A 22,198-nucleotide genomic window follows, 5' to 3' on the forward strand; every position below is an offset into this window, starting at 1 on the left:
GACAAAATGTTCAGCTAGGCCCCCTTCCTCCCCCAAGTGATGATGATTAATTTGTGGTAACCACATTCTGCATTGGTATTGGGGAGACCCGCTAGGAAGCTGGTTTGCCTGTGGACAGAGCCTCACTGCATGGCACCATCTTGGAAGAATTTCATAGTCCAAACTCTAAGCCTGGACTCTGCAAATTCAAATGAAACTGTTTTCTGTATTTGAGAGTTAATCTGTGCTTTGGGTTTACTCTAATCAGACTCTCAAGAGAATGATAAATAACCCTGAATACCTGAATAACATTTTATTAATATACCTCTTATAGTAGTTGTCTGCTGTTCAGGCAACTGCTTCTTATCAGGGCACATGAAGGCAATTTGGTAATTAGCACATTCAGTGATGTCTCAGCATAGATTAAAGAGAGTAGGATAGTCTTGGGTGGGTAGTTCATCTAGACCAGTGGTCTTAGCCTTTTTAATTTATTTTTGGGGTCAAGGACGCTTAAGAAATGTAAGTTATAGTCAAATTTTCCCTCCAAAAATGCCCCATGCATGTAATTACATGTAGTTCAAGGACCCATGGAAACCCAGACATGAAGCCTCATTTCCCTTTCCAGTCAGTTTCCACCATCCCACACATTGAGTTCTAGCACCATACATTAATTTTGCCTGCTCTTGAAATTTAGCTCAGTATTTGTTTTCTGTGTGTGTTTTTCAAGAACTCATTGTTTTTAGGATTTGTTATGTTGTATGAATCATGTTTCTTGTTGATAGATACTTGGGTTTCCATTTTTGGCTACCGTGAATAAAGCTGTTCTGTGTTCCTGTACAAGCTGGTAGTTTTTGTTTGTTTGCACATACACGTTCCTTTCTTCTGGGTAAGTGGAATTGCTAGGAGTTAGGGTAGATGCATATTTAGCTAGAAGAAGCTCAGTTCTTCTATACCATTTTTTTTTTCACCTGTACCAGCAAATTGTGAGAAATGCAGTTGCTCCATACCCTTGTCAACTCTTGGTATGATCAGTCATATCATTTTAGCCATTCTAGTGGGTGTGTTGTGGTATCTCAGTGTCATTTTAATTCATATTTCTCTAATGACAAATGATATTGAGAATCTTTTTACATGCTTATATGTCATTTGTATATCTTCTTTGGTGAACTGTGTTCAAATTTTTCTCCCATTCTATCTGGTTGTTGTTTTTCTTGAGTTGTAAGAGTTCTTTATATATTCTGGACCGAAGTCCTTTATCAATTAGATGCTTTACAGATATTTTCTCCCAATCTATGGCTTGCCTTTTCACTTTCCAATATCTTTTTAAGAGGGAAAGTTTTTAATTTTAATGAAGTCCTTTATAAATCTTTTTCTTTTATGCCTTCCATGGTTTGTGCTTTTTGTGTTCTAGGAAATCTTTGTCTCATTCAGAGTAAAAAAGATGTTCTCCTTTGCTTTGTCTATATGTTTTATAGATTCTGCTCTTACTTTTTAATTTTTATCCCCCCCCCCCCCCAGTGGATATCCATATGTTCCAGCACTATTTGTTGAAAATATATCCTTTCCCCATAAAATTACCTTGGCACCTTTGTTAAAAATCAGCCATATGCATGTGGGTTTGCTCTGGACTTTCTGTTCTCTTATATCGACCTCTATGTCCTTCGTCAGTACCACACTCTGACTTTATTATTGTAACTTTACGATAAATCTTGAATAAGAACAGAGTTCTCTAACTTGTTCTTTTTCAAAATTTCTTTCACTCTTCTAGGTCTTTGCATTTCCATATAAATTTTGAGTCAGTTTGCTAATATCTACCAAAAAAGCCTGCTGAATTGTTTATCTGGGATTGCAGTCAGTGGATAAATTTGGAGAACAAGGGCATCTTAACATTTAGTTCTCTCCACCATGATATGGTCTAGTCCAGTTTATTTAGGTGTTTTAATTTTACTTAGCAGTTTATTTCTAGTTATCAGTGTAAAGTTCTTTTGTTAGATTTCTTCCTTAGGTATTTGAACAGTTTTGATGCAGTTGTCAATGGTATTGTTTTTTAAATTTCTCTTTCTGATTTCTCATCACTAGAATTTAGAAATATCATTGCGTTTTTTATATATTGACCTTGTGTGCTATGACCTTTTTTAAAAGTGGATTTTATAGGGTTTTCTATATTCATAATCATGTCTCAGAGTGATCTTTTAAAATACTTATCTGATCACATGTTTCTTGTACTCCCCACTCCTGCCATTCTTAACTTCTGCAACTTTTCAACTCTAAACCTTTGCTTATGCTGCTCCTTGTATACAGTGCTTCCCCCTTGCCTGGCTAACTCCTATGTTTCCATTAAGATTGACTAAAGCAAATCTCCTGTGTGTCAGTATGTGCCTCTGCCTTAGCACTTACCCACTTTTCCCACAGCCTGTGTACCTATTGGTCTCCTTCAATAGACTGTAGCTTTTGGAGGACAGAGAGTGTTGTGTATGTTGTCATATTCCTAGAGCCCAGCACAGAAAAAGATTCAATAAGCTTTGCTTCGTTCTTGAATGGTTGCATTCATCCTTCCAAAGAACTGAGTATACTTGCATTAAGACCGGACTGTTTGCCAGCCAAATTTATTGTCTGCCAAAAATATTTATGGAGTGCCAACTATGACCCAGGGTCTCTTCAAGGCAGTGAAGGAGAATACTAGAGTCCCCCCTACTCTGTGAGCTTTCATCTATTCATGGGCAGGTAATCACCATGTAACCACAAAAGAAAATCATTTCAGGCACTGATAAATGCTGTTGCAGTAGTCCAGAGTTGATGCTGGTTTGGATTAGGTTTGTAGAAGTGGTAAGTAGTTGATTTGAGGCTTTAGAGTAGAGCAGGATGCACTGATAGATTGGGTATATATGGTGAGGAAAAGAGAAAATCAAGGATTACTCCAGTTGAGGAAGGCTTTGTCCTTGAGGGAGGATCTTCCTGAGGATGGGCATGAAGAGTTCTCTTTTGGCCCTTTTGAAAAGTTTGAGATGACTGTTAGGTTAACCTATGGAGGTGTGGATTAGACAGTTGAATGAATGAAATTGATGTTCAAAGGAATTGGTCTCATTTGTAAAGAAGAATTTAGTCATCAACATAGAGATGGCACACAGGCCTTGGGATTCGATATCTGTCTTTTCAGTTTTTAAATAAGATCTGGATTACAGATCTCTAATTTGCAATATACTGTTTAGGGTGTACTTTCTTTTTCATCAACCCTGGAGAGATGGTCAGTGGACTGAGGAGCCCAACAAAGCTCACTTGCTTATTCAAGGACTGCTGGTAGTCTGACAGACTGGGCTGATCTCAAAAACACATAGCTGTGTACATAGATGAGTACTTTATTACCTTCATTACCAGTGATTTCTAGGATTGTATTTGCAGATCAGTTGAAATGCAAAGCCTTTAGGTGTCTTACCTCAGTAAAGAACAGTTGTTATGCCTTATTTCTTACTAGATGATTCCAGGAGTTGATTCCAAGAAGAAGCAAATGTGTTTTGACTGGGGACCTGGGGAAATGCTGGTGTGTGAAACCTCATTCAACAATCAAGGTAGTTTTTTTTTCCTTCCAGATTATTTTGGCACATTGTTGGTTATTTTCTCTTTATTCTCTCAGATTTGACAAGCTGAGGCATGAAACAATTGAACTTATTTTGTACTGTTAGCATTTTTTGAAACCTTAGCTATCTTAGATTTTCATAAATTTATGAGGCCTGGAAGATACTGAGTCCAGGGAATAAAATTAATGGCATTCCACCTGGTGTTAAAGAAAAGTTTTCTTCATATTTAAACGTTTTATTTTTTCCCCCTTTCTTCTTGTCCATAGTGACTAAATTCCCTTCACAGCACAGTACCTTTCATATTGTGAAAATTTCCGGATTTCATGGCCGTTATTGTGTTTGCAGTGTGGACTCAGTTGAATGATAGTTTTGTACACTGCATCGATCTAGAGGAACAGGCAGGAAAATGAAATGGCTTGTCCTTGTCTTTTGTTCTCCTAAGCTTCATCAACTATTGCACATGGGTCAATTTTTTCTCATAAAGACTCCCTTTAGGAGCAAAATAAAACTAAAATGTTGAAATTCGATTTTCCTTTCTCTGTTTCAAAAGAGAAATGTTGGGAAATGTTGAAGAGATCTTGCAAATCCTTGATGTGTTTATTTTTCAAATGTGGAAGTTTTCCTCCTTTTATAAGAAGCAGGTTGAACTAGTGAAAGTCTTATAATATTGGCAGATTATGTGGTGTGCCGTTTATATAATTTTTTTAAAGAGATGTAGTTTTTCTTGATTTTATAGTTAAGAATTGTCCCTTCTGGTGCTAAATTCTTAAGGAATGTACAGGTGTCAAAGATCCCAAATTTTTACAGATGTCTAGGGATGCTCAGGAGAGACTCTTTGGTGAATATATCCAGATGGCAGTTTTTCATATTGAATGGGAAAGCACGCTGACATTTCTAGTTTGTCATAGATTGTTGGAAATACAAGGTTGTATTCATTTTTTCTTTATATTATGTTTTATTGAAATATTTTGCAGTAAATATTTTCATTATATTCATTTGAAATCATATTTAAGATGGATCATTGAACATCTTACCTGTGACAAAAACTATCATGTATGAAATTTCTACAGATTGGCTATTTATAATTTATTATTATAGAGTCTTTTCATTGCTCTTGAAAAATAATGATCAGTTCTTGATTTTTTTTTTTAGGGGTAATGGTAATACAAAGTAATATGAAAATAACTTTTATTTTGACTTTGAGGTTATATAAAAGTCTGTAGGTTTATCTTACTCATTGAGTTGACATAGGCTCATATTAATAACTGTATATATTTACATTATCATTCAGTTGATGGAGGTGACACATAGTCCCAAAATATCTTAGTGAGTTGAGGAGTGTTCTAGTTTGCTAGCTGCCAGAATGTAATACCAGAAATGGAATGGCTTTTTAAAAGGGGAATTTAATAAGCTGCTAGTTTACAGTTCTAAGGCTGAGAAAATGTCCCAATTAAATCCATAGAAATGTCCAATCAAAGGCATCCAGGGAAAGATACCTTGGTTCAAGAAGACCGATGAAGTTCAGAGTCTCTCTCTCAAGTGAGAAGGCACAAGGCAAACACAGTCAGGGCTTCTCTCTCAGCTGGAAGGGCACATGGCAAACACGGCATCATCTGCTAGCATCTTCTCCTGGCTTCCTGTTTCATGAAGCTCCCCCGGAGGCATTTCCTTCTTCATCTCCAAAGGTCGCTGGCTGGTGGACTCTGCTTCTTGGTGCTGCAGCATTCTCTGCTCTCTCTGACTCTCTCATTCTCCTCTTTTATAGGACTTCAGAAACTAATCAAGACCCACTCAAATGGGTGGAGACATGTCATCCCCTAATCCAATTTAACAACCATTCTTAACTAAATCACATCAACCAGGGAGATGATCTCATTACAGTTTCAAATCTACAGTATTGAATAGGGATTATTCTACCTTATGAAATGGGACTTATATTAAAACATGGCTTTTCTTAGGGGGCACACTTCCTTTCAAACCAGCACAAGGAGGAAAGTCTGAAATTGAACATTGTGTTTGAAAATTCATTTGTGGATAATTGATAAATGATATTCCATATCACTTATTTTTTTAAATGAAGGAAATTAGTAACAAAAAAACTAAAGTTTTTGTAATTAGGTACTTAATTAAAAATTTTGGAGTGGGTTCGTTTTGGGGGAATTGTGATGATGTTAAAATTTTTTCCTGTTTTATTTCAGAAAAATCAGTGACAGTGCCAAGCTGCCCCTTTATCTATATCATCCGGAAAGATGTAGATGTTTACTCTCAAATCTTGAGAAAACTGTTCAATGAATCCCATGGAATCTTTGTGGGCCTCCAGAGAATTGAAGAAGAACTGACTGGAAAATCCAGAAAATCTCAGTAAGTAGACAGCTGATAGGTACAGGAGTTCACAACTAAACTGAAAAGTCAAATGAAATGTGTCCTTGTCCTTTTGCATGGTGTGAATGACCTGGAGAAAGGGTCCCAGGTTCTAGTTTGTGGCCTCAGGACTGGGCAGTGTAAGTGGCCAGGGATGAAAATGGCTTATAGGGGTCATATGAATGGCTGGTGATTGACTGGATAACTTGATAAGCTTTCTTTGTTTCTATTCTCAATTATCTTTAAATAATAATTTTCAAGACCTTCTTTGGCAAGCAGTCAGAAAACTAGTGTTCTGTTTATAGACTAGGGTAATTCAAAGTGTGATTCATGAGTTAACTTCATTAACATCAGAGTAGTGCTTGTAACTGCAGATTTCTGAGCTCTACCTTAGAACATCAAAATAAATTCTTTGGGGTGAAACCTAAAAATCTTCAGGTGATTCTTAAGCACACTGTAATTTGAAGAACTCTTTGTTAGATTTTTTTTTATCAGTGTCCATTCATATGGTTAAGGAATGATAGTGCTGGTATTTTAATTCCTTGATAAGCTTTTTACAGAGTTATGATCCCAGACTATAACCCTGGTTAGCTTCTGTGTTTGTCCAATCATAGGTTTCAAGAGGCTCAGGTACAAAATATTGGAGACTGAGAGAAGTCTTTTGCCACTTACAGGAAAAATCAAGTCAAAAGTACTATATGTGCCCTGAAGATGGGGACCCTATTTCCCCATCACCATCCCTAGTGCCTCTGTATATAAGTGTTCTAAAATGTTTGTTGAATGAGTATGTGAATGTTTTCCTAATTGTGGAATGGTAGCTTAACTTCTTTTTGTGCATTGAGACAGCATATCACTTTGAGATTTTTTTGGCCAGGTGAACTACATATTTGGGCCTGTACCCTCTACTATAAGATGAGGTAACCACATTCACATTAGGCAGGGTTGTGAGGATTAGGTGAGATAGTGTGTACAAATGCTTAATGTCCTACCAGTCACTAGTCTAGGCTATATGCAGAAAGTAGCTGATTTGTTTTAAAATGTGGGTGAGGTGGCCTTTGGGTCTTTTGTCTAGGGTAAATATTTTCTTGCTAAAAGTCTGCATCTTGGTAACTAATAACCAGTTACTTTCTTCTGGATGTTTGTTTTGCTCTGTCGTTTCTAATTTTAAAAACTTTTCTGAACTAATTTTAGACTTACCGAAAAGTTACAAAAATAGTACAGAGATTTTCTGTTTATCTCTCACCAGCCTTCCCTGATGTTAATATCTGACATAAACATATTACAGTTATTATTAAAACTAGTAAATTACTATTGATGCTGTATGATTTACTAAAGACCTTATTAGAATTTCACCGATTTTTCCACTAATATCCTTTTTTCTTCTGTAATTAAATGAGTTTGCATTAAGGTTGTTCTGCCTAGTTTCTTGCAATCATTACTCGTCTTTCATGACCTTGCAACTTGAAGAATATTAATTAGTTATTTTTTAGTGTTCCTCAGTTTTGGTTTCTGTAATGTTTTCTTATGATTGGACTGTGGTTATTCATTTTTGGCAGGACTCCCACAGAAGTGATTATATGTCTCAGTGTGTCAGGTTATAGGATTCATGATGTCAATATTTTGACGATGTTAACCTTCATTATATGATGAAGGTGGTTTCTGCTGTATACGCTCTGTCCCTTTGTGTTATTAAGTATCTTGAGGGATACTTGGAAAATATCCAAACTCTATTGCTCCTCAAATTTTCACCCATTAATTTTAGTGTCTGTCAATGGATCTTGCCTGCAGCAATAATTACTGTGGTATTGGCTGCTGGTGTTTTCTATTTCCCTCTATCCTTCTGTGTATCAGTGTTGACTCATGGATATTTATTTTATTCTGTGGGTTATATTTTATATTTTGTTGTTCAAATTGTTCTGGATTTGAATACAGTTTGACTCCTGTATTTTTCCAACAGGCTCCTATCTATTTTGAGTACCTCCTTACTTTCCTTTCCTTCAGGAACCACTAGGTGTTCTAGGCTCATATTATGTCATTTCATTTTTTATAGATTGGTTCGAGTGAGTAAAAACTACCGATCAGTCATAAGAGCATGTATGGAGGAAATGCACCAGGTTGCAAGTAAGAATTTTTTGTATGTGTAGTAGAAATTCAAGTACTTATCTGACTGTAAATACTGTGTGGTAAAATCTGATCAACATTCCAACCCTAGACTCTTACTTTTCCATTTTACGTAATCCATAATTTTGGCAATTGTCTTCAGTATGTTTTTCAAGTTTAAACATATTGAATTGCTTGACTATGCTACTGTCTCTTCCATTTGTTACATGTTTTCTCTTCCTGTAGAACTGAATCTCTTTGGAGAAAGATTCCTGGGGCTGGAGTGGTGCCTTGTTCATTTCTGCTTTCCCTGCCACATATTCAGTACTCTGTAAATGTTAAATGAATGAGTAATCCTTATTTAAATACTCCTTTATTCCATAGAGAGTTTAAAGAGGCTGGAAAACAATCTAAAATGAGGGACAGTCGATTATTTGGAAGAAAATAAAGTTAGATTTCTGTATCAGATTTTATACAAAAAAAAGACCAGTTGAACTTCATCAAAATTAAAAACAGTTTTGCTTCAAAGGACAGTATTAAGAAAATGAAGAGAATGAACAAAATGGTAGAAAATATTTGGAAATCATATATCTGATAATGGTTTAATATTCAGAATATATAGAGAACAACCCAACAAGAAGATGGCAACCTAATTCAAAAATAGACCAATGGCTATTTCTCCAGAGAAGATATACACATGGCCAATAAGCACATGAAAAGATGTTCAACATTGTTAGCCATTAGAGAAATGCAAATCAGAAGCACAATGAGAGGATTGTGGAAAGAGCCTGGAGTAGGAATCTTTAGGAATCAGCCCCTCCACCAAAATAATCATTAAACTGGCAGGAACTGAGTCAACTATTTTGAAACTGTGGAATACTTTGCAACATCCAGGGAAGAGCTGGAGGAAGAGGCTGATAAATTGTAGTAAATGTGGGTGAATTTCACCCTGGTGCAGCGGCTACGAACCCCCATTTCCCAACCATATGGCAGGAAGCAGTGAGGACTGCAGCCCAGGCTCTTAGGGTAGCTTGCTAGTGCCAAAGTGGGCTATAAGGACCTCGTTCTCCAAATCTGGGAGTGTGGGGTCTGATCACTGGTCACAGCATTTGATCAGCTTTGTCGGATGGTGTGGCGCTGGCCCTGAGGGCTGTGTTTGTTTCAACACTCCTCAGGCAGAAGCGACTGAGGAATCTTAAAGAGGCAGTACTTATTTTTGTCCCCTCTTTTCTCATTCCATTCTTCGATTGGGAGCAACAGTAATTTGGAAAAGTCACAAATTGACAACCCCAGTCCTCAACAACAAAAACCCTAGCAAATTCAGAAGAGTGGCAAAACTAGATTTCCAGAATTAAAACAATATAATACTCAGAATTACAAAACACACAAAGAATCAGAAAAGTATGGACCATTCACAGGAAAAAAAGAATTTGCCAGAAACTGTCCCTGAGGAAGAGTATACATTGGAACTATTAGTCAAAGATTTTATTTTTATTTTATTATTATTTCATTTTTTTATTTAAGAAAACAGTACACTTAGAAACACCAGAAATGGATGTCTTAGTTAGCTTAACCATAGGCATATTTAAATAAAGTATCCATATAATCATTGTAAAGCCTGTGTTTGTGCAGTAAGTTTCATAAACCAATTTAAAATTAGTCAAAGATTTTAAAACAGCTGTCTTAAATGTATTCCATAAGCTAAAGGAATCCAAATACAAAGAAGTAAAAGAAATTGGAAAACCATTGTCTAAATAAAATTAAGAGGATGGAAATTATAAAAAAGGATCCAAACAGATTTTGGAGCTGCAAAGTATAGTAATTGAAATGAATAATGTATCAGAGGAATTCACCAGCTTATTTGAACAGTCAAAAGAAAGGACCAGTGAATTTGAAGATAAGACAAATTAAATTATCTAATGTAAGGAGAAGCAAAGAAAAAAATAATAATGAAAAAATGAACAGAGCCTGAGGGACCTGTGGGATACCATCAAAACATACCAACATACACATCATTGAAGTCCCAGAAGGACAAAAGAGAGGAAAAGATATAGAAAAAATACTTTAAGAAATAATGTCTGAAAACTTCCTAAATCTGATTAAACACATGAACATACACTCACTGCAACAAACTCTAAGCAGAATACACTATAAGAGATCTGTACCTAGACACATTATAGCAAAATTGTCAAAATCCAAAGAAAATGAGAGGATTTTGAAAGCAGTGAGAGAGAAGCAATTTATCATATAAAAAGGATCCCCTATAAGATTAATAGCAGATTTCTCATCAGAAACCATGGAGGCCAAAAGACAGTGAGATGGCATATTTAAAGTCCTTACTTAGGAGAAAAAGCTGCCAACCAAGAATTCTGTATCCAGCAAATTAACTTTCAAAAATGGAGAAATAAAAAAACAACAAACACCAAAAAACAAATAAAAAAATGAAAGAGAAATTAAGACATTTATAGATAAACAAAAGCTGATGGAATTGATTACCAGAAGACCCGTCCTACAAGACATTCCTAGGGGCTTCAAATTGAAATAAAAGGACACTAGACAGTAACATGAATCATGTAAGAAATAAAGGATATTGGTAATGGTAATTACATAGGAAAATTTAAAATCCTATGTTTTTTGATTTGTAACTGCTTCTTCCCTGCCCATATGACTTAACAGGCAAATATGTAAAATAATATTTTAAATCTGTGTTAATGGATGTATAATGCATAAAAATGTAATCTGAGACAATAACAATTTAAAGGGAGTGGAAGAGAGATATATGAAGATGTAGAGAGCTTATTTACTACTGAATCAGGTTGGTACTAGTCAAACTAAGTTCTTATTAGTTTAAGGTATTTATTGTAAATAAAAAAGTAATTATGAAGGGTGGGCCACAGTGTCTTAGTGGCAGAGTTCTCTCCTGTCATGCCGGAGACCTGGGTTCGAATCCTGGTGCCTGCCCTTGCAAAAAAAAAAAAAAAAGTAATAATGAAGAACATAACCAAAAATATAGAGAAAAGGAAGGAAGGGAGTAAAGAACATTATCAAGAAAGTGAAAAGACAACTTACAGAATAGGAGAGAATATTTGGAGACTATATATCTCATCAAGTTTTAATATCCAGAATATATGAAGAACTACAACTCACCAACCAAAGGACAAACAGACCTCATTACAAAATGGACCAGGCATATGGACAGAAATTTCTCCAGACAAGGTATTCAAATGGCCAATCAATACATGAAAAAATGGTCAACATCATTAGCCATTAAATAAATGTAAATTAAAAGTAAATTGAGTTATCACTTCACACCTACTAAGATGGCTATTACTAAAACAACTGAAAATAACAAGTGCTGTTGAGGATGTGGAATAATAGGAACCCATGTGCGTTGTTGGTGGGAATGTAAAATGGTGCAGCCACTGTACTGTGGAAGACAGTCTGACGTTTCCTCAGAAAGTTAAACATACAATTGCCATACGACCAGGCAATCCTTTGTCTAGTTATATACCCACAGGAATTGAAAGCAGGAACTCATACACCAGTGTTTGTATGCCAGTGTTTGTCACAGCATTATTCGCAGTAGCCAGAGCATCCCAAGTGTCCATCAACGGATGAATGGTTAAGCATTCATTATGTTTATGGTTAAACATAAAATGCAGTATATCCAATGGAACAATATTCTGCTGTAAAAAGAAGTGAAGGTGCTGGTACATGCTACAACATTGATAAACTTTGAACACATATTGAGTGAAATAAGACCGATACAAAAGGACAAATATCATAAGATTTTTCTTATAGGAAATACTTAGAACAAGCAAAGTCATAGAGACATAAAGCAGAATAATGATTACCAGGGGTCAGGTGGAGGTGTGGAATGGTGCGTTAGTGGTAAATGGTTTGGGATGATGAAAATAGATGGTGAAAGTCAGTGTATTTAATATCTAAGAATTGTTAACTTTAAATAGTTAAAATGATTTTTATGTTACATATATTTTCCTCAATTAAAAATAAATAATTTGGGGAAAAAACCCCACAAAATATCACCATACCCCCACTAAAATGGCTATTTTAAAAATACAAAATAACAAGTATTGGTGATTATGCAGAAAAATAAGAACCCTTGTACATTGTTAGTGGGTATGTAAAATGGCACAGCTGCTTTAAAAACAGTTTGACGGGGCCTCAAAAAGTTTAACATAGAAATTACCTGATGACCCAGCAATTCCACTTCTTAGGTACATACTCAAAGAATTGAAAACAGGTACTCAAACAGATATTTGCATACCAATGTACATAGCATTATTCATGATAGATAAAATCTGGAAGCACCCCAAGTTTCCGTCAACGGGTGAATGAATAAACAAAATGTTTTATATACATGCAATGGAATATTATTCAGCCATGAAAAGGAATGAAGCTCTTTACATATGCTTAAAATGAATGGATTTTGAAGATATTATGTTGGGTGAAATTAGTCAGACACAAAAGGAAAATATTATATGATTCCATTTAGACGAAATACCTAGATTATACAAATTCAAGAGACAGAAATTAGATTACAGGGGTGAAGGGTTAAGAAGTCAATGCTTAATGGGTTCAGAGTATCTGTTTAGGGTATCAGAAAAGTTTGGGTAATGGATTGTGGTGAAGGTAACATAACATTGTGAATGTAATTAATGCTACAGAATTGTATGCTTAGGAGTAGTTAAAATGGGAAATTTTTTTATGTATATTTTTTGCCACAATTAAAAAAAAAACTGGAAAAATAAAGAAATAAGGCAAAACCATAGCACCTGTACATAAGTTGTAACAGTAAGACTAGAAGTTCCACGGCTGACTTGGAATGTTTTGTGTTTTGTTAGTTGCTGCTAAAGATCCAGCCAGTGGCCGCCAGTTCAGCAGCCAGGTAATGAGGACCACTTTTGTTGCATTGGCACCACTACCATACCCTTCTGTGGCCTGGGCACCTACTTGGGCGGCTTTGCAATAACTCTTATGGCAGAAGTCTCTCTTCTTTCCAGACAGGCAGGTTCATGGAGTGGCAAGATTGTCTTGAGCTTCCTGGGCTCCTTCTAGGCCTAGCTCATTAGAGCATAAGGATGTATTTGATAATTTCCTGTATGAATTTTCAGTTCTTACAGGAAGTATATGTCCTAAACACATTGTGCTGATGCAGTTGTCACCTGAGATAGAGAGTTGAGCTTTTGGAACCACTGCTTAGTCTCATAAACCCTGTGAACACAACATTTTTGAGCTGCAAGTTTGTTGTTTTTTTTTGTTTGACATATTCCAAGTTTATTCTCGAATGTTGGTTCACATCAGTGGGACCATACAGTATTTGTCCTTTAGTTTTTTGCTAAGTTTGTTGTTTTTAAACATTTTTTTAAACTTTTTTATTAATTGAAAAAATTAACAAACAAAACATTTAGATATCATTCTATTCTACATATACAATCAGTAATTCTTAATATCACAGAGTTGCATATTCATCATTTCTTAGTACATTTGCATCGATTTAGAAAAAGAAATAAAAAGACAACAGAAAAAAAGAAAATGATAATAGAGAAAAAAAGACTATACATACCATATTAAACATTTTTTTGGTGAAGTATAACATGTTAAAAACAATTAATTTCAAAGTACATTGTAACTTATAGAACAGATTTCACAGTTTGGTGTGGGTTACAGTCCCACAATTTTAGGTTTTTCCTTCTAGCTGTTCTAAGACATTGGAGACTAAAAGAAATATCAGTATAGTGATTCTACAGTCATACTCATTTGTTAAATCCTACATTCTCTGTTATAACTCCTGCTTCTCCTTTGATCCTTCTCGCAGTCTTTAGGGCTATTTAGGCTATGCCCATTCTAACTTTTTCATGTTGGAAAAGGGTGTTAGAACTGCAAGTTTTTTTTTTTTTTTAACATGGGCAGGCACCGGAAATCGAACCCGGGTCCTCTGGCACGGCAGGCAAGCAGTCTTGCCTGCTGAGCCACCGTGGCCCACCCAAGGAACTGCAAGTTTTAATACTTGGAGCTGGAAGATGACTTATAGAACTCTCTTTGGTAGAATCTTGGTAATTTTCAAACTCAGTAGTAAATATAACAAATATACTGGCTCTGAAGGCAGCAAAGCATTTAATTTCCCCTTACATTCACAACCATTACAATTTTAACAAGGTTAGTCTGCATACCACCACTAAAATTCTCTTGCCTGCTGCTCTGTGGGAAGCCCTGCAGTAGTACTACCCAATAAATGTTGGCTTCATGAGTAAATATCAGGTGATTCAAGCTTTGCTTTGTCCTTTTGCTTTGAGAGCAGATCTCAGAAATCTTTGAAGACAAAACCTGTTCTCCATTTTTTTCCTTAGGTCTCCATTTTGTCGGCAATGGAGCTCATTTGGAACCTGTGTGAGATTCTTTTTATTGAAGTAGCTCCAGGTGAGCATGAAGTAATCCTGTCACAACATCAAAGGTGCCCCCTTGCCACCCTCTGCTCTTCTTTTTGTCTTTCCTATGTTGTGACAGATTTTTGTTGACTAGAATGCTCTTTTTGGCAGTTTTTATCAACGTAACTGTTATGCTTTGTTAATGGTACCAGAAGTGCAATATATTAGAAATGGGTTGGCTTTCATAAAGGGAATTCATTAAGTCACAAGTTTACAGTTCTAAAGCTATAAAAATGTCCAAACTAAGGCATCTAGAGAAAAATACCTTGACTCAAGAAAGGGCCAATGACATTTGGGTTTTTTCTGTCACCTGGGAAGGCACATGCTAGCTTTCTCTTCTGAATTCTTTCAAATGGCTTCTCTGGGGGCATTTTCTTTTTGCATCTCCAAGTCTCTGTATGTGTTAGATCTGAAGCTTTCCCAAGTGATTCCCTCTTAAAGTATTCCAGTAAGCAACCCCACCTTGAATGGGTGAAGACGCATCTCTGTGGAAACCACCTAATCAAAACTGGGTGGGTCACATGTTCATGGAAACAACTTAATCAAAAAGATCCCACCCAGCAATATTAAAGGATTAAAGAACTTGGCTTTTCTGGGGCACACAACAGTTTCAAACCAGCACAATAATCATCACAAAGCATTACCAGCTCCCAAAGAATCGTAAAGTCATTGTGCATTATAGAAGCCTAGAATGTTAGGCAGGCGATTCCTGAAAAACAGTGAGAAAGCAGACATTGAACTAGTTTGTGAAATGGGTAGGCATTATTTATATCATAAAAGATTCAGAACATTCACTAAATTTATAGATTAACTTGGGGAGAATTGACGTCTTTATAATATCAAGTCATCACATTTATGAACATGGAATATTTCTCCATTTATTCAGATGTTATTTTATATCCTTAATAGAGTTTTAAAACTTTTCTTAAATGGTTACTCTATACTATGTTAATTCCTAGAATAAAAGCTTTATTCTTTTGGAAAAAAAAAAAGATATTATTTACCAAAAAACAGTATGCTTATCTTGAGGTATTCTCACCATTATTGGGATTTAGCAAAATGTTTTTCCAACTATGCCAAATGATGGGAGGAAATGGTTGTTCTAACTATTAGGTTGTGCAAACTAATAAAGAAACTAAGTTTTTCATAAAAAAAAAAGATTCAGAACATTTTAGGGATGTGAGGAGGGATTTGATGATGGGAGGCAAAGTTGCTTTGAGAATTCTTTGAGTAGTGAAGGGGGTTTGGAGGCCCTGCACAGTAACTGTCTACTTACTGGAATTACTTCATTGATCTTGAATTGAGTTGAGGTCAGCCTGGTAGTCTGACTCAAGTGGGCTCTCTCCAGAGGTGCTGTGGTCTCTTTTGCATTTCTTTTAATTATTTGTTTGTTATTATCTACAAATATATGTTAATCTCTGTGCAATCTTAACATTTTACTGATACTCATACTAATGCATTGAGCAACTTGAAATTAAAAGTAATAGTTTTATGCCCACCTCTCCCAGTAGATTTTGGGGACTATCACTATGTTTTTTATTGTTGTGTACCTAACACCCAGTCAGTACCAGCTTCTAAATGGCCATTACTTAAATAGCCATTGAGTAGTGCATGATAGTGAAGAATCCAGCTGTGGGGGGTGGGGGCTCTGGGTCTACAGTTCAGTGAGAGGTGGAGCTGTTTTGCCCAGAAGGAGTGCCACTGTAAGTCAGTTTGCTTTCTCCTCACCCCATCCTTTATTCTAGACCCTGTGTATGCCCGCTTTAGTCAGGACAGGTGTGCCATCTTAGAAAGACCAAACCACCTCCTACATAGTCAGCTTGTCTGCCTTGCCATGCTCTGTGATATGGGAAAAGAAATTTGCTGCAGATAAAGCTGCAATTTTAGTGTGTGATGCAAATCTCCTTCCAGCTGGCCCTCTCCTTCTTCACCTCCTTGACTGGGTTCGTCTGCATGTATGTGAGGTGGACAGTTTGTCAGCAGATGTACTGGGCAGTGAGAATCCAAGCAAACATGAAAGCTTCTGGAATTTGGTAAGACTCGCGTGCAGGCTGGGCCTCCTTTGATTTCCACCTGGCATTCTGTCCTCCCTGTTGCTGTGAGGATGGGCAGGTCTGAGCATTACCTGCTGAGCCTGCATGAGGTCTGACTGGACCTTGGAGTCTGTGATTATGAAGACCCTCTTAGCTCTTTCTTTTCCTCCTCCATGGGAGAGTTTAGAATTAAATTGCCATGAAAGAAAAATAGTGTAGACTTTCCAGTGAAAAAGAAAATTTGATTTTTACATGTATCTTAGGAAGAGAATACATGGTGATAATACAGAAATGATGATGGGGCTGGGTGTGGAAACAGCGATTGGATATGAACGAGCATGAGGATCTTTCTTGAGTGATGGAAATGTTCTGAAACTGGATGGTGGTGATGGTTCACAGCTCTGCATATTTACTGAAAAATACAGTGAATTGTACACTTAAATGGGTGAATTTTTATGGTGCATAAATTGTCTCAGTAAAGCTGTTAAAAACAAAAAGATTGATAATCTCAAAGTCATTTTGGATTATCAATTTAGAAGTCAACCTGTGTGGGTAAGGTGGGTATCTTCTGGCTTTAAAAACAATACTTTTCTCCCTTCATTTCTATTGTCCTGTGACTAGGGAGATGACAAGTTGCTAGTTGACTTGAATAATGGAAAGTTGATTAAACTTTTAAAGTGTAAAATTCATCAGTAAGGAGTTATTGCCTTGGTACCGGGAGATCTGCTCAGGAAATACTGGGTAGGGATTTCGAGTCTGATTCATTCCTGGAGTGTTTATTGATTGCCTGCTGAGAAGCAACAACTGTGACCAGATCCCTGTCCTTATGGATTGAGAATAAACACCTGTACAAGTGAGATTTGTACTGCCACGTAGCAGTGTGCTGTGGAGAGGAGAACTGGAGTGGTTGACTGGGGTGGGACGTTCAAGAAAGGCCTTGCTGATGAGGTATCAAGAGACCTATGGGGTGGGGGGGCGGTACAGATTGAAGGAGAAGGATGGCTCCAGAGCACAAGCTCTGTCATCAAGGTGTATTCGAGGGACTGCAGGGAGGTCGGTGAGCACGGCAGCCTCTTGGTCGTCAGAAGGACTGGTGCTTTCAGCAGTGCAGTATCCCCTGGTGGTTAAGAGTGGGTCTCTGGGGCCTCCCAGCTTTGCCTCTCACTATCTGTGTGATAGCATATGAGTCAGTTAACAGCTTTACTTTCCTCATCTCTATAACAGATAAAAATAGGACCTAAACTTAGGGCTGTTATGACAGTTAAGTTAGTTATAGGGCATAAATGTGTGCAAATTAGTTAATTTGTTCGGTGCCTAAGAGCTACTCTTTTCCTCCTTAGTCAGATGGGATCCATGGGAGAGTTGAGCAAAGGAACGATATGACCAGCTTTGGCTTTCATAGGCTCTTCTGGCTGCCTGCCCTGTTGAGAATAGCCCAGGGAAGCAAAGGTGGAAACAGACCAGTTTAGAGACTGTTCAAGTAAACCAGGCAAAAGGTAGAAGCTTAGACAAGGACAGGAGCAGAGCAAAGGTGGTAAGAATTCATTTGACTCTGGATATGGTTTAAAGATGGAGTTGAGGGCTTTGCTGATGGATTAGATATAGGCATGTAAGAAATAGAAGAATGTGGGAGGATGGTGGTGGTGAGGCGGTGGTGACCAGGAGGCTGTTTTTAGCCATGTTACATTTAAGAGACCTAGGTGGAGACACTGAATAGACAAGCCTGGAATTGAGGGAAGGAAGTTCACTCAAGTCACAGAGAAAAATTTGGGAATTAATTCAGTATATAGATTTGTGGCATTTTTGAATATGACTTATTTTATTTTGTATATTTTACAAATATACTTGTATATAAGTGTTTATGTTGGGTGTATGTATATACACGTATATATTTAAAATAAAATTTTTATAAGCCAATACTTTGACACCCTGCACTCTGATATTTTCGGTTTTACTATGTTCAGTTCATTTTTGAAAGTTGGTCACAACCTATAGTGGGATGCAATCTGTAATTTGAGGACCCTAGTAGAAGTGGTAAAATCATGAGACTAGATGAGACCAGAACTCTTCCCCAGGGCTGACTTTTGGAGCAAAAGCCTGAGTCTGAGGAGTTGGAAAGCCACAGTGTAGACTGAGGGGACCAGCCACCCACCCCCAGCAGGGCTGGGCCTCCTGTGAATGCTCATGGTCTCCTCCCAGGTGACCATCTTGGTGCTGCAGGGTCGGCTGGATGAGGCCCGACAGATGCTCTCCAAGGAAGCTGACGCCAGCCCTGCCTCTGCGGGCATGTGCAGGATCCTGGGGGACCTGATGAGGACGATGCCCATTCTCAGCGTACGTGGGAGCAGCTATGCTTTGCTGGGTCACGGGAGATGGGTTAAGACATGAAGCATAAAGGGTTTGTGTGCAATGACATCTCACAGTTGGTGTCTTCCCTCAGCCTGGTAACACTCAGACCCTGACAGAGCTGGAGTTGAAATGGCAGCACTGGCATGAAGAGTGTGAGCGGCACCTCCAGGATGGTACATTCACCTCCAGCCCACACCTGGAGTCTCTCTGTAAGGTCTGTGGGAAGCAGGGTTGGGGGTCTTAGGTTGGCCTCCCCCAGGGTCTGGGGCATTGAGCATAGCGATAACAGGCACTTGGTCTGCCTTGGACAGACCTGTTTGTGGGCTCTCCTAGCCCACAAGTGGGAAAAGGAGAGTTATAGAGAAGTTGCCCTAAAATGAAAGTGAGCTAAGCTCCCATTGTCCCTAGAGCTAAGGGGGAAATGTCTCTCCTCAGATCATGCTGGGAGATGAAGTTGCCTTGTTGGAACAAAAGGAGCTTCTGAGTAACTGGTACCATTTCTTGGTGACTCGGCTCCTGTACTCTCATCCCACAGTAAAACCCATTGATCTGCACTTCTATGCACAGGTAAGTATGAGCTTACCGGGGCAGGCTGGAGCTGTGGTGGCTTAGCTTTCTGATGGTCATTTCCAGTGTGTGGTGTCTTTGAATTGAACCTCCTTATGGAAAAGGAAGGGGCTTTCCTTTGGCCCTTTTTGAAGAAACCCATCACCCTTCTCCAGGGTTCCCTACATGACAGCCCTGCTTGCCCTCTTGACTCTCTGCTTCCATTCTGGGGATTGAATGGGTCATCACCTTTCCACAGTCCAGCCTGGACCTGTTTCTGGGAGGTGAGAGCAGCCCAGAACCCCTGGACAACATCTTGATGGCAGCCTTTGAGTTTGACATCCACCAAGTGATCAAGGAATGCAGGTTGGACTCCCTACCTTTACCCTGCTGTCTTGTCCCTCCTTGCTGGCAGCTTACCCTTCCTTCTGCAGTCCTCTTCCCTGTTCAGCCAGATATAGGTGTAGGTGGACCGTGGCTTCTTTCTGGTTGGGGACTTAACTTAGGCTTGAGAGCCACCATGTTTATAACTATTTACATTTCAGGGATGTTTATTTAAAATAGCATTGCAGGAAATGACTTTGATTTTTAAATTCCAGAGTAAGCAAGCCTTTTCTTGGGACCTAATGGGCACATGGCAATTTCCAGCAGTCACACTCCTTAGGGGGTCAAGGGACCAGCAAGCTCACAGGGCTCGTGCTTGGGTATTTTCAGAATAGGAAATCCATACTCTAGCCCTCTACCCAAAAGGGTACCCTGTCATTGTACTGAGCCTAACCTTGAGCAAAGCCAAAAGGGGATGTCAAACAATGAATCAAAGGTAGAGCTTCCTAGAAATATCCACATACATTAAGTCAAAAGGAATTTACTCTTCCTTCTTATGCAGCCTGGACAAGTGAGTGTTTCCCCGAAGACTACCTTGAAGGGAAGCAAGTTGGGGCAGCATCCAGGTGCCTTCTCAAGTATTCATTTTACTCATCTCCACTGGATCATTTTAGTAGATGTGGGCAATGGGAAGTGTTCCCCTTATGCTTTACCCACTTTTCATGTTTAAGCCAAAAAGAAGTTAGGGTTTAAGAAAAATGACACCATATTTGGGGACAGAAGAACGAGCTCAGTGTCTATTCTTTCCATAGGTCTATACCCAGCTGGTGATGTGACAGGTTATTTACATGGAGCAGTTAATGAGAATAATGTACAAATGTGGTTATTTGGCTTTGTCAGTCTTTGCCTGTAGGTTTTCCTGAATTAATTGTTAGAGCAGTGGGCTGTTTCTACCAGGGCTGATTTTATAAGCCACCTCTGGATTTTAGGAACAAAACAGATTTAGAACAAGGAGGAGAAACTATAAAAAAGGGAAAGTTCCCCTTTGTTTGCAGTGACAGGAAAAGACAAAACATAGAGAAGTACCATTGAATGAGGAGTAGCTTTTCCACATTCCACAGGAAATGGCCTCTTCTTGTGCCAGTCATAATAAGGATTCTGCTCACAGTCCTTCGAGTTAGACACTTTCTCTACTCTCACAAGCAGAAAAGAACCTGAGATGTTTCTACTAGCTGTAGCTCTTGGTGCTTGGATTTTTCTGATCAGGAAGCTAACTCCTATCCCATTCTGAAAGAGGAGTAGGAAAGGAATCCCAAGAGTAGATCCCAGGAGTTTGAAAAAACACCTGAAATACTTTCAGAAATAGTATCAGAGTTTCATATGTGTGCCTCGGATAGTGAAGGACTGAATTTTAGGTCTGGCATAAACTTTATCTCTCATAGGTTGTGCCACTCAGGCCTGAGTACGGTTCCCCTGGGGACTCTGTCATTCTGGGTTTGACCCTGTTTTGGCCCAGTGGGCTGGTGGTATGGGGCAGCCTTGCTCCTTGGGTATGATGTCAGCAGTGTTCTGACTCTCCCTCATGAAAGGTAAATGGAGGGAGTCCTTTTTATAGGCTGTGGAAGAAGTTTCTAAATGGGCACCTGATGTGCCTGAACTTCAGGGACAGAGAGGGCTGCTGACACAGCATGAAGGCCCTTGGGGGCCACAGCTTGCTAGTCCCTGCTAAATGCCCACGTTTGCCTTTTATACACTCTAGGCATTCCTAGATTATACCATCTCGATCTTTACCATCTATCTTTCTTTCTGATTTCATTCATGTCCCCAGCCCTCCTCCCTCTATCATTCTCACGTGCAGCTTCATTCAGTGTTTTAACATAAATTACATTACAGTTAGGTAATATTGTGCTGTCCATTTCTGAGTTTTTATATTCAGTCCTGTTGCACAATCTTTATCCCTTCGGCTCCAATTACCCAATATCTCACCCTATTTCTATCTCCTGATGGTCTCTGTTACCAAGGAAATATTCCAAGTTTATTCACTAATGTCAGTTCATATCAGTGAGACCATACAGTATTTGTCCTTTTGTTTCTGGCTAATCACACTCCTTAAGGTCCATTCATGTTGTTACATACTTCATAACTTTATTCTGTCTTACAGCTGCATAATATTCCATCTTATGTAAATGTCACAGTTTGTTTAGTCAACTGTCTGTTGATGGACATTTTGGCTGTTTCCATCACTTGGTAATTGTTAATAATGCTGCTATAAACATTGGTGTGTAAATGTCCATTTGTGTCCTTGGCCTCGTGTCCTTTGAATAGAGACAGCATATAGTTGGGTCCTGTTTTTTAATCCATTCTGCCAGACTATGTCTTTTGATTGGAGAGTTTAATCCATTAACATTCAATATTATTACTGCATGGGTAGTACTTTCTTCTATTTTGCTTTCTGGATTTTATATTTCATATCTAATTTTCC

General features: G+C 38.2%; 1 protein-coding gene across 3 annotated transcripts in view; it reads left to right on the plus strand.

Annotated features, from left to right (window-relative positions):
* The window catches only part of NUP85 (nucleoporin 85), a 30,971-nt gene that overhangs the window by 1,488 nt on the left and 7,285 nt on the right, over positions 1 to 22,198 (plus strand). For 2 of the 3 annotated variants that reach the window (XM_077163804.1, XM_077163802.1), the window contains exons 2-11: positions 3,452 to 3,545; positions 5,753 to 5,915; positions 7,966 to 8,036; positions 12,881 to 12,924; positions 14,387 to 14,456; positions 16,376 to 16,497; positions 18,697 to 18,831; positions 18,938 to 19,060; positions 19,282 to 19,413; positions 19,652 to 19,758. In XM_077163804.1, the coding sequence (XP_077019919.1) occupies positions 3,452 to 3,545; positions 5,753 to 5,915; positions 7,966 to 8,036; positions 12,881 to 12,924; positions 14,387 to 14,456; positions 16,376 to 16,497; positions 18,697 to 18,831; positions 18,938 to 19,060; positions 19,282 to 19,413; positions 19,652 to 19,758 (1,061 nt within the window). Of the gene's footprint in view, positions 1 to 3,451; positions 3,546 to 5,053; positions 5,268 to 5,752; positions 5,916 to 7,965; positions 8,037 to 12,880; positions 12,925 to 14,386; positions 14,457 to 16,375; positions 16,498 to 18,696; positions 18,832 to 18,937; positions 19,061 to 19,281; positions 19,414 to 19,651; positions 19,759 to 22,198 lie in introns of those variants that run through there. The other variant, XM_077163803.1, reaches the window with a different exon arrangement.

The sequence above is a fragment of the Tamandua tetradactyla genome, chromosome 6, assembly GCF_023851605.1.
Source record: "Tamandua tetradactyla isolate mTamTet1 chromosome 6, mTamTet1.pri, whole genome shotgun sequence".
Lineage (NCBI taxonomy): Eukaryota > Metazoa > Chordata > Mammalia > Pilosa > Myrmecophagidae > Tamandua > Tamandua tetradactyla.